This window comes from Manduca sexta, chromosome 27 (assembly GCF_014839805.1).
Source record: "Manduca sexta isolate Smith_Timp_Sample1 chromosome 27, JHU_Msex_v1.0, whole genome shotgun sequence".
NCBI classification, from domain to species: domain Eukaryota; kingdom Metazoa; phylum Arthropoda; class Insecta; order Lepidoptera; family Sphingidae; genus Manduca; species Manduca sexta.
Window position 1 is genome coordinate 13,972,216 of NC_051141.1, and position 17,807 is coordinate 13,990,022.

General features: G+C 34.3%; 1 protein-coding gene across 26 annotated transcripts in view; it reads right to left on the reverse strand.

Annotated features, from left to right (window-relative positions):
* The window catches only part of LOC115455742 (basement membrane-specific heparan sulfate proteoglycan core protein), a 204,384-nt gene that overhangs the window by 127,559 nt on the left and 59,018 nt on the right, over nucleotides 1–17,807 (reverse strand). For 24 of the 26 annotated variants that reach the window (XM_037444079.1, XM_037444078.1, XM_037444091.1 and 21 more), the window contains exons 2-9: nucleotides 5,340–5,466; nucleotides 4,885–4,957; nucleotides 4,671–4,747; nucleotides 3,764–3,926; nucleotides 3,137–3,309; nucleotides 1,728–1,859; nucleotides 1,234–1,392; nucleotides 868–969 (exon numbers count right to left, since the gene is read on the reverse strand). In XM_037444079.1, coding sequence (XP_037299976.1) covers nucleotides 868–969; nucleotides 1,234–1,392; nucleotides 1,728–1,859; nucleotides 3,137–3,309; nucleotides 3,764–3,926; nucleotides 4,671–4,747; nucleotides 4,885–4,957; nucleotides 5,340–5,466 — 1,006 coding nt within the window. The remainder of the gene's footprint in view (nucleotides 1–867; nucleotides 970–1,233; nucleotides 1,393–1,727; nucleotides 1,860–3,136; nucleotides 3,310–3,763; nucleotides 3,927–4,670; nucleotides 4,748–4,884; nucleotides 4,958–5,339; nucleotides 5,467–17,807) is intronic. The other 2 variants (XM_037444080.1, XM_037444090.1) reach the window with 2 other exon arrangements.

Below are 17,807 nucleotides of genomic sequence, written 5' to 3' on the forward strand. Positions count from 1 at the left end.
CTAGCGTGGATTTTTACTACAACTTCGTAATATAAACACGTTTCTATTTTACAATACGCACCCGATTTAAAATAAGCATTATGATTGATATCTGCACGGCCAACCGCCATGCAGATATCCGCCTAGTATTTGTAGGCTAATAACCACCAAAAGATCTTAACTTATTTTGTGAAGCGAGCCATTTGAATCAGGGATCTGAAATAACCAATATTATAAAGCGGTTTGAGAAAAGAAGCCGTCAGAAAAAGATGCATGCATGGCACGCCGTACTCCGATGTTAGTACAGGTATAAACATAATTTATACAAATCGTTACTCCGGCTTTACTCATAAAAGATAATCAAATAATACTCTCCTATTGGTGCTTAGCGGCAAAGCATTATCCGCAGACTAAATATTATTTATCATCAATCGAACTACCCTTATTTCACTCCAACGTGGGGTCGACACAACACATTTTTCCAGACATGTTCTAGTAAGGATTTGGTTTTGTTTTTATGATTAGCCGCCTTCGGGCGTCTATAACTTTATTGAGATAAGCGATCCGGGCATATATGGTGCCTAAAGTCCCACAAAAAGTGTTCCCTGACCTAGGAAATGAATCCATAATGTCTCATTTCATAACCTACGAGAAATCATATGTTTATATTACAAAGGCGACAGAAGCATTATTTAGTTAATTTTTTTAACACAAATTCTAATTACACTGCTCATAAAACATGCAAAATTAGAAATATTATTTTCTAGTGAGTGAGATGAAGTTTTCTTTTTATATTTTAATATTTTGAAAACTTTTATCACAAAGAAGGACTTTCATGAGGAGATACCGACAGAAGCTTATATAATATCCCACTTCTTTGCTTATTACCTTGGGGTAAGGGGGTGGTTGCGAAATTTGTGTCCTCTTCTGGGAGTCCGGGAGTAACTTCATTATACAAAGATTGATCACCTCGTTGAGTTTCAGGTTCGCCTCCAAGGAAAAATAAACATAATAACTAATAACAACAATACATAGCTGTATAAAAATAATGAAAAAAAAAATAGTTAGAGAAATAAATTATTATATATAATTAAAAAATGGATATAAAGGACTTTACACCGGCAGTAGTTAGTCATATCTTAATTCCATAAATTTTAAGTAAGAATCAAGTTATGCTTTACTAGCAAAACTTAGGTTTACTACTTGTATCAGTAAATTTTTTTGCCATATTGTATATTTTTCCTAATGTAATACCGTGAAATGGGCAGCCGATTTCGTCGTCTCCGTCGGGGCAATCCTCATGGCCGTCGCATTTTTGGCTGTCACAATAGGTCGACACCGAATCTGAGCACGGTATACTGCAGTTTTGACTATCCCAGCCATTAGAATCCGGGCCTTGATCGTAATTGTTAACTAAGAAGGTAAGAATAAAACAAAATTTAAAAAATATCTGCCAATAGTTTCGATACAACAAAAATAATTTTAATAAATCATCAAATGTATCTTTATACAGCGTAGTTTCATAGGAAAACTATGAATTAATTTTGTTTGCAATTTTTTTTATAAACTTGAATAATAGAAAGCTAATCAAAATTTTCACAACATTTTTGATAGTGAATTTTGACTTCTACATCATCATATGATGTAATAGACATGTTTAATCTAGTTGCCATAAAAAAATAAATATACCTATTCAAAATAAATTAAATGATTACTTAAATAAAAACAAAAAGAAACAAAAGTAATACCAGAATTATTACACCCGGCCTCATCTGAACCGTCAGGACACTCTTTCCGACCGTTGCATCGAGCGCTGTCGATGATGCAGCTGCCATCGTCACACTGCAGCTCGTTAGAGGCACATGTGACCGGAGTCGATCCTAAGCAAACTCAATCCATACATATCTGTCCCAATTACAATAATTGAGTGAGTTGTAATTTTTTGATGTATGTTAGGGACCATATTTCTTGAAATGTACTCAAAGCCTTTATTAAGTGTTATATTTTCGTGTTAACGGACGTCGTCAAAAGTCGATGTTCAATTGAATAAATGAATCCCTCCTAACCGAATTTCGATACGATGGCCAAATATCAACGAAGATCAAGCAGAAACACCATAAATTTAGCGCACCAGTATGTGCGCAGTACACGGGAATACTTTTTGCTCCCTCACTCTCATAGTGCAGTGAGACGGCAAACCGACATGACCGGAGAGAGATCCGGCGCTGAACCATTGGCTTTATGTGCTCTCCGAGGCACAGGACTATTACACCGCCGCTTTCTGACTCCGAACTGCGACTGAGTAATTAAAACTGGACATGGCCCGGCCATATATTTTTTTGGCCCTACCCGGGATTCAAACCCAGGACCTCAGCGCGTTCGTTCAATAAATATTATATCAAAACGTAACATCGTAACTTATTATGTATTTCATATTATTCAAGAAACCAACATTCTGAAGGCCCAGTGTGTAATCATTATTTTTTGTAGTCACATTGTACGTGTTTCGTAAATCTTTGATTGCTATACGCATTACGCATAGATATAGTAAGAAAACAAGTAGGTAGGTAGTTGATGTATTAGATGTAACTGATCATTTTTGTTTATTTCCAGATCCTTCTAATATAATTTATTTGCTTAAACATCGTTGCGAGTACGAGCTTTATTGCGCGTAGCAAATATCTTTACATGCTATTGTCGATAGCGGTTTAGTCTCTAAGTCTACCCATTGTCAAAGCCATGATATTGTAGAGTACAGTAACGTTTCTGCCTTAGTTTGTAGGCATATAGGAAAATACATATATAGACATTTTCATGATGTGCACACAATATTTTGGCCATAACGGGACGGACCCTTGCACACTCTGAAATTGACGTGGAACTGAATGGATATTATGGGTCGTGTCTTCGATACTACATCGTGGCATGCGCGGGACATCAAGTCATCCATGTGACATCGTTCAATTTTTTTTACAATGTAATGTCACAGCAAATGACTCCACTGAACCTGATGTTTATTGGAGTGGAGTCAAAACTCAAAAGAAAGCATTGACTGACGAAAGGCAATTATCTCTCGCGCTATACATTTGCCGGCCTGTTTAAATCTGGTGCTGGTTGGTCATAATATGGTCGTACTTTGCCAAAATGTGATACAAACCAGGGTCTATCTCGATAGCGCTAAAGTCAGTGTCGGTGACGGTGGCAGTGCCCAGAAATGATCTCATTTTGATGTGGTCCCTGAGAGTTTGGGCTATCCTGTTGGTGTCTTCGTATCCAGTCGTCACGATGTCTAAAGTCACTTTACAAGTAAACTCGTCTGCTAGTCGAGATCTGAAAGAACAATTCAGTTTTTATAAGAATATGTGAACTATAAATCTCTTCTCATTAATGGAAAACTATTACGAACATGGGTTATAATTAGTTTCCCAAAATTTTAAATACCTACACGATAATATTTTGATATTATTATTTGACAGTAGGTAATTGTTAAGCGGCAATTGTTAAGTTTTCTATAGGAATTTCAAAGGTGTGTGAAGTCTACCAATCCGCACTAAGCCAGCGTGGTGGACTAAGGCCTAATCCCTCTCAGTAGTAGAGGAGGCTCAAGCTCAGCAGTGGGCAAGTATATAATACAGGGCTGATATTATTATTATTATTATTGTTAAGTATTTATTCATAAACTGCAAAATATCAGGGTAAATATATTTAAATTTATATTTATATTTATAAAATAATATTTACTAATTGCTTAACATATTGTACGTTAGAAGGACACGTTACTTACTGTATCCTCACAAGACTGGCTTTCTGAGTACCCGGTAACGTTTCGAACAAGGCGTTCACAGCGTCAGCCAGGGATTTCGAGAAGTTTTGGAACTGGATCGAGTCCCGGTTGGAGTATTCGGTGTTGTACGGCTCCATCACCACGAAAGTCACCCTGAGGGTCTCTGGAACAATTAAACAGTATGGTATAAGAAACAATTCAAAACAATTTCACTTCTATAATATTATAAATTCGAAATTATGAAAATATTTGCATGTTTGTGAAAAATATTTACTCGGGAAATGCTGAACGGTTGTAATAAAATATAAAATACGTCGCTTTCCTGAATTAACATATGCCTTATTAAAATATGTGGATTTTTTAGATGAGCCTTATATGATATAAGGCAGCCATACTCACACGTTTTTTATATGAGCGGCAAAATGTGATGGATTAATTCATCGACCTACTTAACTGGCAAAAACAATTTAAAATTTGACATATTATTATTTTTTAATAATAAGTATTCACAATGAACTGTATTTTTTTATAAAGCTAACCTAAGAACTGCTTAAGTGATCTTGCACATTTTTTTTTTTTAATTTTAGCGAAATTTTGGGGTCACGTGAGTCACTTGCAAAATCTCGCTGGGCCGCAGGCTGAGTATAGCTGACACAAGGAATCTAATGCACGATTACTCAATTTACTTAATCTATTTGTGAGACCAGTAACAAATATTTAACTATGTCGAGCACAAGTTTTACATATAAATAGTTTATGAGATGAAATATGAGGGCATAATTGTGATATTTCTCCGTCATAGTCAATTGTCACTTATTAAATTTTTACTCGTCATTTTCATTTTCAATTCGCTAATAAGTTTTCATGCAAACGAAATCACGAGAAAATGCTAGTGAAATAAACTTACTTTCTCTGAGTTCCGGTTCAATCCTGTGGTCAGGCAGACCGGAACCGTCAGCGTCGATGTCATCGTCTTTGCCTTCACTGAAAAGTAAAAAATATTTTTTAGAGATATTTGAATACCGAGTCTACGGCAGACAGTCTGACTGACAGTCAGAAAACCAACTATGCAATGTTAAAATGTATTGAATGTAAAAGCGCCCTTATTGTGATGTACTCACTGAGCGGTATCGTCATCTTCCGTGACGCTGTCGTAGATGTCGGGAGACGGACCTTCTGTCGAGGCGGAGCTGACTGGAATGTCATAATAAAAAATATTAGTACAATGATTATTATTATCATTGCAAAAACTACATTAGCGCGCTTCATATTCATAGTATTAACTTCATCGCTTATTAATTCAAAAAACTGAGTAAGGCTCCGTGCAGATGTTATCAACTTATTAAATTAAATTAAATTAATCTTTATTGTGAACCATTTTTAAAAACTCATTTATTATAAGTGAACGATAATAATAATTATTGCTAAGAAACCGTTCCGCAACATTAACAATAGTCAGTTTCATAGTAGTGTAACGTTTCTCAGCAACAAATTGACATTACGCGAAGCCTGAGAAATAATTAAACTTAATCAAAGTATAATTACAACTATAAATTATTTTATAAATAACGCTTACAGAAAGATGCAGCCCGTTTCAGTCGCGTGAGGTGTGCGCTGAGGCTAAATTCATCGGGCTTTACTTCTAGGAACTCATTAGATCTATCTTCTTCTCCTTCCCAGTACAAATCTTCAACACCGGTCGCCTGGAAAATAAACAATGGAATTATTACAACGTGTAATATAAACGTAATTATGCTGTCGGATTAGTTTTAGAGGATTTCATAGTATCTGAAAGTGGGGACGGGTCCATATAACCCAATTCCTTACGGATTCCCTTTATGAATACTCTAAGAATAATTAGAACAATTTGCAGACGGCATTCATACATCTTTGTGAATTTATCGTTCGCTTTACGGTGAAGGAAAACATCGTGAGGAAACCTGCACATCTGAGAAACTCTGTATAGACATTTCGAAGGTGTGTGAAGTCTACGAATCCGCACTAGGCCAGCGCGGTGGACTAAGGCCTAATCCCTCTCAGTAGTAGAGGAGGCCCGTGCTCAGCAGTGGGCAAGTATATAATACAGGGCTGATATTATTATTATTATTCATGCATATTAGAATATATATGTTGTGTCGGGTTCTCGTTCGGAAAATTTCAATTATCGCAACTGGGGCCTTATTCTCTATCCCGCACGTTATTTTAACAGTGCGTAACAAGCACGTAACACAACGCGTCATGTTTAGGACTATAGAAATTTGACTTACAGAATACCATTCCACGCACATTTCCAGGAAAAATTACGTAAAATTTACCCCTATGGCAATTCGCTTAAGAGTATAACATAAAAGTCGAAAGCTTGCAGCGCTCCTCTGCTCGTGTGTAATGCAGATTTTAAATAAACTTATACGCTCTGTGTAGCGATAAAGCGAAAAATCTCATCCTCAATATTTGCAACGAGGTTATGCAAAATGAAGCATATTGTGAAGTTTATTCAAGTATAACGTAAAGTCTTTATAAATACTATTGCACACCCCTTTGAGCCTGAAATTTGATGTAAAAGGATGTCATTCTACTTGATGCCAACAGTAATACACCTTTAGAATCTATTTATATGCAATGCAATATTCCTCATATTTTATTTTGTACGCATCCCTACCTGTGGTATATAGGCCAAGCGAGGCTCAAGTTCTTAAAGAAATATGAAATAGATTTTGCATAAAATAATATCTACCAACGCTTCATTTTATTTATATATAAACATACTTTGATAAGAGAGCTTCCAATTAATGAAAAATATTACATAAATAATGCACACAGATTTTCATAAACGCGTACAACGTACAATGATGATCAGGCAAAATGTTTTCCTAACGAGATATGGGTCACGAAGCAAAAAAATTATAATTTATTAACTCTCAATATTCACTGAAATAAAAATTACATTTACACAATACCAACAATACGCCGAAATGTAGCGAGAGGCGGATAAGTATATTTTGTGATGTGTCATTTATTTGGGAGTATATAAAGTTCTCCGGTTTGGGATTATGTAAGGATAGGTAAATAGGTGCTCTGTGATTGGACAGACCCGGCACGCTCCGCCCCCGCCCCCGCAACGATCTTGATTTGACTGCCCGGTTTATTCGCATTATCTTTCCTTTAAGAGTTTCCCTTAAGCTTACTGAATCAACGCTCGATTTCTTTTACTATTCATCAAACTCAGTTTTACTTCGTCTTAGGCCTGATTTTTCAATCTATATTATATAAAGCTGTAGAGTTTGTTTGTTTGAACGCGCTAATCTCAGGAGCTACTGGTTCGATTTGAAAAAATCTTTTAAATGCTTTATATAATCACGCTATGACCAATAGGAGCGAAGCATCATTGAAAAATGTTGTGAAACTGGGAAAATATAACGTAATATGTATAATGGAATTGTACCCCATAAAAACTTCTAAAAATGTATATCATAAAACGTAGTCCACCGCCGCATCTACCTGCCTGAACGCGATAAACTCAAAACTATCTAATAAGCAAATAGTCATGGAGATAGTTTGAGACCTTGGGAAGGACTAACACATATTTTCTATGCCGGGAAAATATACAGCAGGACTTTTATCCCAAAAAAGTTGTATAAAATAGTCAATTTGTCGCACTTTTATATTCAGCCAGATAATTATGATTCACTTGATGGATACATTTTTCAGACGATTGAAAATTAGACCTCGTGTAATTAATAATTATGTTTACTTCTACTTAACTGAATTATTGTCCTATTTAAATACTGGTCAATACCGTCATATCCTGCAGAAATCTTTTTATCGATCTTACCAAAACGTAATGTTTTTCGGATGTTATTTAATCCATTTCATTTACGAACTAACGTTTATTTTTAAAGACTTCAAAGTAAAGGTGATGCCGAAGTTTTAGTGATTATTTTGAGGTAAAACGGATGCTTTGTTTTTATAGTGAAAACAAATTTCGTATGCAGCTCCGATCGTCTAAACATTATATAGCTATCAGAGCAAAATGTGGTCTAAAATATTCCATTTCAGAGAGGGACTGGACAAGCAGATAAAAAAATATGTTTTAATGATGTACCCTTGGGAGCTCATGATAGATTATCAAATGATTTGAGAGTACAAAAATTGAAAGAAATATTAAACTTTAATCAATGTCACTAGTCTCTTAGGCCATAGCCCCGCTGGATCAGACAAGCATTATTATGCTCTGTATAAATTTATAATAATAACTCAAAACATTTTAAATCTAATAACAATCGAAAAATAAGAACCCATACACAAATATATTTTGAATAAAATCAACTCAACTGTACATAACTTAAGAGTCTTGGCTAATTCTTAAATCACCCCAAACAACGAGGCGACAAAAATGCAAAGTACGCGGACCGGACTTCGTGGCTATAACGTCGTCATTACCGTCCAACAAAAGGTCATGACTCGCAAATAAATCGCCACTCAAGCCCCAATTAGGGGTGGGTGGGGCCGTTTGTACAACGGAGGGATTTTATAGCAATTTCAGTTAGTCCGACATGATCCGTTCAAAGAGTGTGGAGGACGAGACGCGCACACTAATGAAGACCTCGCGCGGTAACAACGTTAACACTTCATATTTCTTAATTTTAAATTACATACACATTAAAATTGTTATTTATATTTTTGTTGAAATAACTATCAAGGAAACGCAACCCTCGAAGACTCACCTTAAGTATAAAATTTTGTTAAAATCGTTTCTTGAAACAATATAAAGAAAATTCCTTGATTTAATTGCAGCATATTAATACATATTATAAAACATAATGATAAAATAACTGTCAAAAAATCTTGGTATGTTTTTGCGCTACTACATAACCTAAAACGAAAAACATGGATTGGTCCTTGGCCGGTTTTTGGGTCCCATGTTATTTTTATACGAGGGTATAGTAAAGTGACTTTAGCCTTATGGTAATTGGATCGACGCCCAGATGAGAGATGGTTATCCCTCGCCAATCGACATAATAATCCCGGCCTGTTCGAATATTCAGAGATTATTAAATCTTTAGTTTTCCGTAATCAAATTTAACAGATAGCTGATAGCAGTGCTTATTAAAGTAAACAGATGCCAATTTATCTCCTTCAACAGAACAACTCTTACGAACGAATAATGTAACATTTATCCAAACATGATATTCTAAGTGCATACAAGAACACGCCGCATAAATTTGAAGTTAAAAGTAAGCGACCATCGCAAGATTTATTGCAGGGACGAGTTTGCGAGCGTCTTTTAAATGCTAAATGTACATACACTACGGCTGTTACTTTTAGGCTAACTTCATAGAACTGAAAATGGACCGGTTAGAATAAATGAGTTGTAAAAAATAGCCTGTGGAATATAATAATAATAACTACCCTGTATTATATATTGTTCCACTGCTCGACGCGTGCCACCTGTAATATTAAGAGGGGTTAGGCCTTAGTCCACCTTAGTGCTGGCCTAGGGCGGATTGGCAGACTTTACCGACCCTCAAAATTATTATAGAACACTGCTCAGGTATGCCGATTTCCTCACAATTTTTTGCCTCCAGCGTTGCAGCAAAGAATAATATAAATAGAAATAATAAAAAAACACATATAAATAACAAACAATACACATATAATTTTAGAACCCGATTAGTGGTCATTTAAAATGAAATAGATATTATGTAATTATCTCTCCTATTCTATACATCAATTTAATTAACTATCCTGGTTGAATATCATAAATTGTTATACTTACAGATGTTGGATCTATGTAAACCAATAAGGCATAACCTTTAAAAGGATTTCTATGAAAATTCAAACAAATAGATATCAACATCCAGTATTCCATGCCAGTGAAATGAAAGAAAAATCTAGTTATAAAATTGCATATTATAAATAAATAATTTGTCGAAATAGAAGCAACAGGAGCTTTGTTGAACTAATTTGTTTTGCGAAACCAATCGCTTTAAAGTGATATAAGCAACAATAAGTTGCAGACGCGTGTGACACTTGGATCCACAGATTACTTCACGACATCAACTGTTTTCTAAGAACTCATACACCCATTTTAATGCTCGTCAACGAAAGCAGTAATATTATGACAAGTTTCATTTATTTAACTGGTAGATAAATGGCTGGCATCTTAGGTTTCATTGGTATTAAGTGAACGGTAGTAAAATGAGAGGCGCTACCATCTTAGCGTTTGCACTTCGCACGGCTAATTGATCTAATCACATGGAATTGACGACACTGACTGTCATGTTGTTAAACAACCACTATTGGCAGTTACGACACTTAATTCCTCTCGTATTCATAGCTCTACGATTCGAGGCAATCATCTCGATTTGGTAGAGCGTTTTATACCTACAATTTCATAGAATTGAAGATGAGGTCAAATTAATGAGTATTTATGGCGCTACGTGATTTTCATATAATTTTATTACATGAAAATTACGTAAAGTATATTAAATTTGGATTACATTTGTCATGTTCTCTATGAGCTCTGAAAGTAATGAGATGTTCGCCACATAAATGATAGAGTACTATTAAAAATAAAATAATTATAATATAAGTAAATCTAACACGGGGATATTGTACCTGTCATTTTTATCTATTTGCTAAGCCAAAATGGCTCAATAAATAAACAACCACTATTTTTTTTTTATTCTATCCACAGATGATCTATGTTCCGAAAATTTATTAAAAGTTTTATCGGCGATAGGTACATACTTTTCGAGATACCGCCAACGTGAAAACATATCAGTATTTACTGGAACATTTTCGAAGCAATTAAATCACAATAATATTATGTTAAAATGGTTCCGAATGGCTTCTTAAAATTAAACAATGAAATTGAAAAAAACTATGACATTCCCATACTAATTGTATGTATATAATATCGTCATCAACTATTGACAGATAGATCCCGGGATATTCCCTTTGCTGTACAGTTCCTTTTTTTAGTACTGCACAAAAAACTGAAAAGAACATATCGCATTGCTATAATTCATCAGCTATAACATCGCCAATAAATATCGTGCCAAATAACTAACAAGGCATGATGTTGCGTACTCATTAAACATAAATAGTAGGTACTAATAAGAAACGCATATTCGTAGAACGGCAGTTTCAACAACGCAATATAGGCCGTTACATGAATCATGGGCCGACTTCTCTTCGTACATTGGGTTGCACAAACCATATATTTAGAAACCAATACGATTTTAACTGAGTATTTGTAAACGTGTGCGACCCATAACAATATGAGAAAATTGTAAACCAATATTAATTTGGGAACGGTTTACAAACTTAGAGATGGAAATGCAAACGGTTGTTGCCAGTTAGCGAACTTCCTATTAACACTAACCTGTACGTAAAGGAGAGACAGTATTCGATTTACCAAATCTGGATAACACGTTTAGGTAAAGTACTCATGAAGAGGGAATGCGCTGTTATCGTTTAAAATTATGCAATTATTCGGAAGTGTTGCAGAAAATTCAAATTATTTGTTAAGATCTATCTACTAAAATATAATTCATACTTTTGTTTAATAGCGATCAAGTATCAGTGTTTAAGGTTTTAGTGAATTACACCATGATATCTCCTGACAGCAATTAGCATCATAGGACTGCTTAGCTCAGATACGGAATTTTCGTAAGGCGTCCTCAAGATGCACGGCCGCGCGATCTCCTCATGGCCTAGACTTGTCCCTAAGCGACACAGATTCTGATGACGACTGGACATTTAAAGTAGTTATAAAAATTATAAGAGTGTGAAACCTTTCAGTACTGGATAAAATCACAAAATGTCTTTTCGCTGCAAAAATAAAAGTCGAGAATTAAAAGCACAGCTAATATATTTCGTTTTTAAAAAATTTAATGGCGCATCTTTCACTGCTTACGACATACATATATGTAGTACATAAGAAGGTTCCAGCAGTAAAATTTGCTCTTTATTAGCTCCATTGTGTATGCTCAAAAGTCGTAAATAAATGAGTCGTATAAAATAGAGCTTAGAATACTCTTATCATGAGTGTTTTATTGCATTGTATTCCTGGTTCGTTATTAGTTCCCGGAAACCCTTCAGACAAAAGGATCTACCAGTGGCGAAGCTTCCATATAATCTGATTCCTACCGGCTTCCCTTTATCTAGAGTTTATGTAGAATCTCATTATCATTAGAACGATTTGAAGACTGCATTTATGCATATTAGCACCTATATGTTGTGTCGGGTTCCCTATGAGAAAATTTCTCCTTTCGGCACTAGGATCTACGAAGAAAAATATTTATAATTTAAAAGAATGCAAACAATCCATTCAATTTGATCATTATTTTTTTCGTTCCTCCATCATACGTAACAAAGTTCGCACGTTACTTAAAATCACGACTAACATCATGTTTAAATCTATGTATTTGAATCGTTCTAATGAAAGCAAGATTGAAGCAAACACTTTTAATTCTAAAGGTTAAGCGTAAATTTAGAAAAGTGCAATCAACGGATATAGCCAGTTTGTTATGTTAAACGATACGGTTTTGTAAACACACCGAAATGTATATTTAAAACAAACTCCGATAGTTACGGGGAATATACGTAACAACTGTTTGGACCAAAATTTTATGTGTTGTGTGAATACAAATTGGGTCATGATCAGGCGTGTAACTTTTGGATACGATACTGATTGGATTTTTGGGTTATGCGCCTTTAATTTGGATAGCCAAGGTGTTTGATTTCTTGCCGCGGCGCTATATCTATAAATGAAAAAAATTTATAATTATACGAAACTTATACATTAGATTGATTTCGATGGAATATAACATACAAACAGTCTAGCAAAACGGAATATGTATATAAGTTTTATTTGGTTATGTGATCTAGCTTTATGAAGACTTTCTAAAAGGAGAAATCGTGAGCAAAAGCTACTGAAGTAATAAATTACAGTAGTTTCAAATCAACTACACATTCATTGGTAACATATAAATTCATAATATAATATTTTGAAAACCGACATGGTTCACCCACGTCCGTAGTCAATTAGTCCGTGCAAGTCTTTATGTTTATTCTTCGTATTTGAGTGCAAGAAGCGAGTTTTCAAGGACTACTGAAACTTATTCATTAAAATTTTATGAGATACGGTCCAACTTATTAACACATCGCCATGGTCCGATAAAAGTTACACTAGTTACAAAAAAAAATATGATTGCTTGAATCATATTTTAGCCAACCTTTAAATTCCTCAACACTGGTCTCTAGTAGTAGCTTTGCATATGAATCGGCTTGTAAAATGTGTAAGCTTGCAACATAGCAAAGAATATTCATGAAATAAGCAATAATCTCAACGGCACAGTGTTCAAATAACACTTTTTAAAAAATAATGTATTTCAGACATCTTTCTATGATGAAACTTTTTGTCACGAGAATTTGAGTTTACTGAACGCCTGCAAATTTTACAGGCGTGCGTCTATTTTTATTTTTTCATGTATTTATCGGCGATCGCCTACGCTACGTAATTTAAACAAGCTGCTTTAAATTATACATTGCTGTTTCAACGTATTATTTTTCTATTAATTTGTATAGTTAGATTCCAAAGGTGGAATTCTAAACGGATCAATTTTATTTCAGTTTTATCGAAACGTGGTGATATAAAACTATTATAGTAACCATTATCGTTGGTCTTTCTGATTGATCATTTTTAAACATATTTTTTTTTATGTTGAAAAATAGAGTTAAAATATAGGCTACAAAATTAATAAATTTATTAACTTATTCTTTTTAAAAACTATGGCACAGATATTTAAACCAAAAAAATTGCTTTTGTGTCGTAGTTCACTAAAGAATTTATAAAAAAAAGCATTCACGTCGAATTGATAACCTCCTCCTTTTTTTTAAGTCGGCTAAAAAGACAAACAAAACAGCGAGTAAAACAATTGAAATATATTTCTGACATCGCTATAAAATGTTGATGAAAACGGCTATAAAATATCAATGCAATTTTTATTAAAACATAATATGTCTGTGAGATTGTATCTATTCTCCTCGCCGAGTTAGATTTAGATTTAGAAAAACAGAAAATTTTAGCTATTTCGTTGTTTTATTAAACGTGCGATATCCTTTCGAATTTTGTTATTTTAGTTTAAAATAGGCGAGAGAAATTTCTATTCGTGGACTTGATCTCTTTAGACACTGTCTTGAGATAAACTGTAGTAGTATTTAATACTCTTTAGCAGACACAGTAATAGCCTTAATTATAGTTCATAATGGTAACAAACTATTTTCGTCCAGATATTTTTTTGAATGTAAGCATAGATATACTAAAATAACCTTTATTAATGATAGAATAAGAGAATGTTCTGTGAGTAGCGCATGCCAGCATCATGTATGCACCTCGTGGCACCTGGACTCCTGCCGCACCAAAAATTTATTTATACTAAGAGTCTTTTATGGGAATCTGCGATATCATTTATATCACCAACATAAATCGAAAGTTAAAACTCTTTTTATTTTCTTATTTTAATTATCTTTCTATTGTGACCTTATTTGCTTCTCAGGCATCTCTAAAATAAAATATATATCTCGGTTCCACTAGTCATCATAATAAAATCCTATTATTCCCGGTATTTAATATTGTCCTAATTTTGGGTCTATCCGAAACAAACTAAAATATTATTCGGAAGTTCTCAAAGTCGGCTAACTGACGCTCAAGGGCACTGGCCTCACTTAGAGAAGCTCAAGCAATGTAAGTAAAAATAGCACAGTCGTACTATAAGTACTGACACCAAAAGTTTTCCTCCACAACATTACATTTTGAAATTCTTATGGAGAATTCTCAGAAAGGTTTCTTTACGATGTTTTCCGTCACCATTAAAGCGAATTATATAAAAACTAACTATAACTGTATTGGTGAACGATGTACTCGTGACTTCGAATAGTCAGAGGTCGAATTTCGAAGGTGTATGTAAGTCCGGTAACCCAAACGCTCTTAGTAGTAGACCAGCAGTAGGCAGTTCATGATACAGCACTGGTATTAAAAAAAAAACTAGGTTTCTGGCTAGTGTTTGTAAATAATATAAAAAACCCGCGATAAAATCCAAAAATTAGTCTTATTTCGATGACATTCGCGAAAGAATAAAAAATCATATATATAGGTTAAATTTGGTATTTTTTGCCGATAAATATTTTTTAAGAACAATTTTAGTGTTGCAGGATATTAATAAACTGTAGTTAATAAGCATTTAACATTGTTATCGATTGCCGATTGTTTGTTATGTTACTTAACAAGTTAAGGTCTGACTTTCCCGCTGCGCTGTTTTGAATAATTGTAGTATAACACTGACCGAAAAAAATGGTTTTCATATTAAAGGTTAACAAAATTTTGTTACAGGTTTTATTGTAATTACCACTGGATGTCCTAATAAAATATATCTGATTTACACGATTTAGTTGGTTAAATAAATTGGTGTCTTATAATAATTCATTGTCACGCAGCATACGTATGAACCGTCAATATCTTATACCATCAGAGTCCTCGGCTGAAATGACAGACGTGTAATGTAATTTGGCGTTCGTATTACATATACGTGTTGAATATTTTTTTGCTTTTGATGTATGTACAATTGCACCCGTGTCCAACGCGTGTCAAATGGTTACCTTTGGTCATCTTTATGATGCCGAATTAAAAAGCAAATAAAATGTCAAATGTTCCAACTTGCCAATCTCAAAACAATGTCACAAACGCGCCCACACGATTTAGTAACGTAATACTTCAGCGCGTGCTTTTCAAAAGTGGCTACATGTTGTGTAATATTTTTGTTGTTAATTTTAATAAATACACAGTGCTGTTTAAGTAAAATATAGCCCTAGGAACAAGCAATGGCCTGCGTTATTGTGGGGTGTAAATCTCATTCTTCTCGTAAAGAAAATAAAACTGAAATCATCAGCTTCCATCGGTGAGTAAACAAAAAACCTAATATATTTGCTTAAACCCTGTAGGTACATAAGTGCAAAAAGTGTTATTAATTATACTTTATTATGCTGTGGTCATATTATAATCTGCTGTTGGCCATTCGATCCAGTCATTATTATGTATTTTTCATTTTTACCAATTTACGTAGTCGTGTTCAATAGTATTGTGCTGCATATTCTGTCGATAACATAGATGTTAGTATATTATTTTGTGTATAGTTTACTATTTTGCATAAATTGCCTTTTACTTTCAACATACGATGGTGTAGTGGTAGAATCCACTTGGAAACCGTGCACGAAGGCTCGGGTCGAGGAAACTATTTGATTTTCATAGTGTGTTTCATTGCAGATTCCCCACAGATGATGCTATGAGGCAAAAATGGATCGTTGCCATAGCTCGTCCCAATTGGCATTGGAAAAAACAGCACCGTGTTTGCTCTAAGCATTTCGACAAAGTTTTATTAACATTGAAATAAGTTATCAAACATATGTGACATGAATGATACCGCTGTGTTTTAATTTTATTGTTCCATTTTAGTAGCTTCTGTCAAATCACACCTCTTGGGTATCTTTTAATCGCTAAGAAAGTTAGAAAAGAACAGAAGTCGTACTGGCTTTCTCCTAAACGAAATTCTGGTCGATTTCTTGTTTGTTACTTACAGCGGTTTCCATTCCTTTCGAAATTTCTAACATTTTCTTAATTTAATAATATAAAGGCTAAACCATTTTTGTGTGAATGACGTTTCGGAAGGCATGGAAACTGCTGTAAATAGCAAATGAAAATTGGATAAAATTTAGCTCGAAGAAAGCCGGTAGTTCTATAGTTTATTGTAATTTAACAGCTTCTTAACGAGTGCTTTTATATACCCAGACCTCATTTGGTACTTGAATACCAAATTAGGGTTTTGATATCTTTTTTTAACCTTTATCTAAAATAACATTTTGCAACGGTTTGTAGTTGACTGACCGAAAAGTGTTTATTTTAGCAGGTCTGTGAATTTACCAGAGCCGAGAGACAAAGCATCTATCGATATCGATAAGATGTCAGTTAGGATCGCAAAACAATTAAATTTCTTGCTGTCAAAGACAGATTACACTCAAATGTCATAGTGTTACTTCTATGCTTGTCATTGTTCTGAGGAAGAAGCGGTGTTAATATGTCTTCAAATGTATTTATATTTAGCTTTTGCCTGTGAGTCTGCCCGCATGGAAAAGTTTTGCCGGGATAAATATTTGCCAGTGATAAAAAGTTTATAGCACTCAAGAGTAATATAGCTACTATAAGTGAAAAAAAATGAAAATAGATTTAAAAGTTTCTGAGATTAGCGCATTCAAACAAACTCTTCAACTTTACCTATATAATAGTATACATATTATTATAGATTATATTTTTAAACTAAATTAGCGAACAATATTTTTTCCACTTAAAAGTAACATTCATATTCCATAACATAGGTTATATTGTTATTAACATAATAATAATCCACAGCAGTTATACCCTAAAATAAATATCCATTAGGAAATATTACGCCGTTACCACTATCAGTAAAATGATGCAGAATGAGTAATACGGCGTGCTATTAAACGCCTCTTCCTACTCGGGGCTTATTGTCCGTTGTCCAACAATTCCAACAATATTGAATTAGTGTTGATCAACTTGCTAAGTATAAACAACACAGGAACCGTTACTACTCCAATTGCATCATGTCTTACTTCGTTCGACAGAATCAGCTATGTATGAGTATATTAGTATTGTGTTGTAGCCGACCCATAGAATCGATGTTTTGTAAAAACCTGTAGAATGTTACTTGCAGAGAAGAGCGAAAGTTTGAAACTTTAACAGCGTCTGTGACGTAGGGGTATGACACGACTTTGAAATAGTGAGACGAGAGTAAAAGAGTGTGTGTGGATGCGAACGTTTGTCACAGAATAAGTACGTTTCCTGGCGCTAAACACGCGTCGAACGCGCCATACTTATTTGAACGTGAGCATTGGTACTGATTAGCGAGTTTCAATATAAGTAAAAGCTAAGGGTCGGTTGTTCGACACCGTTCTGACAGAGTTA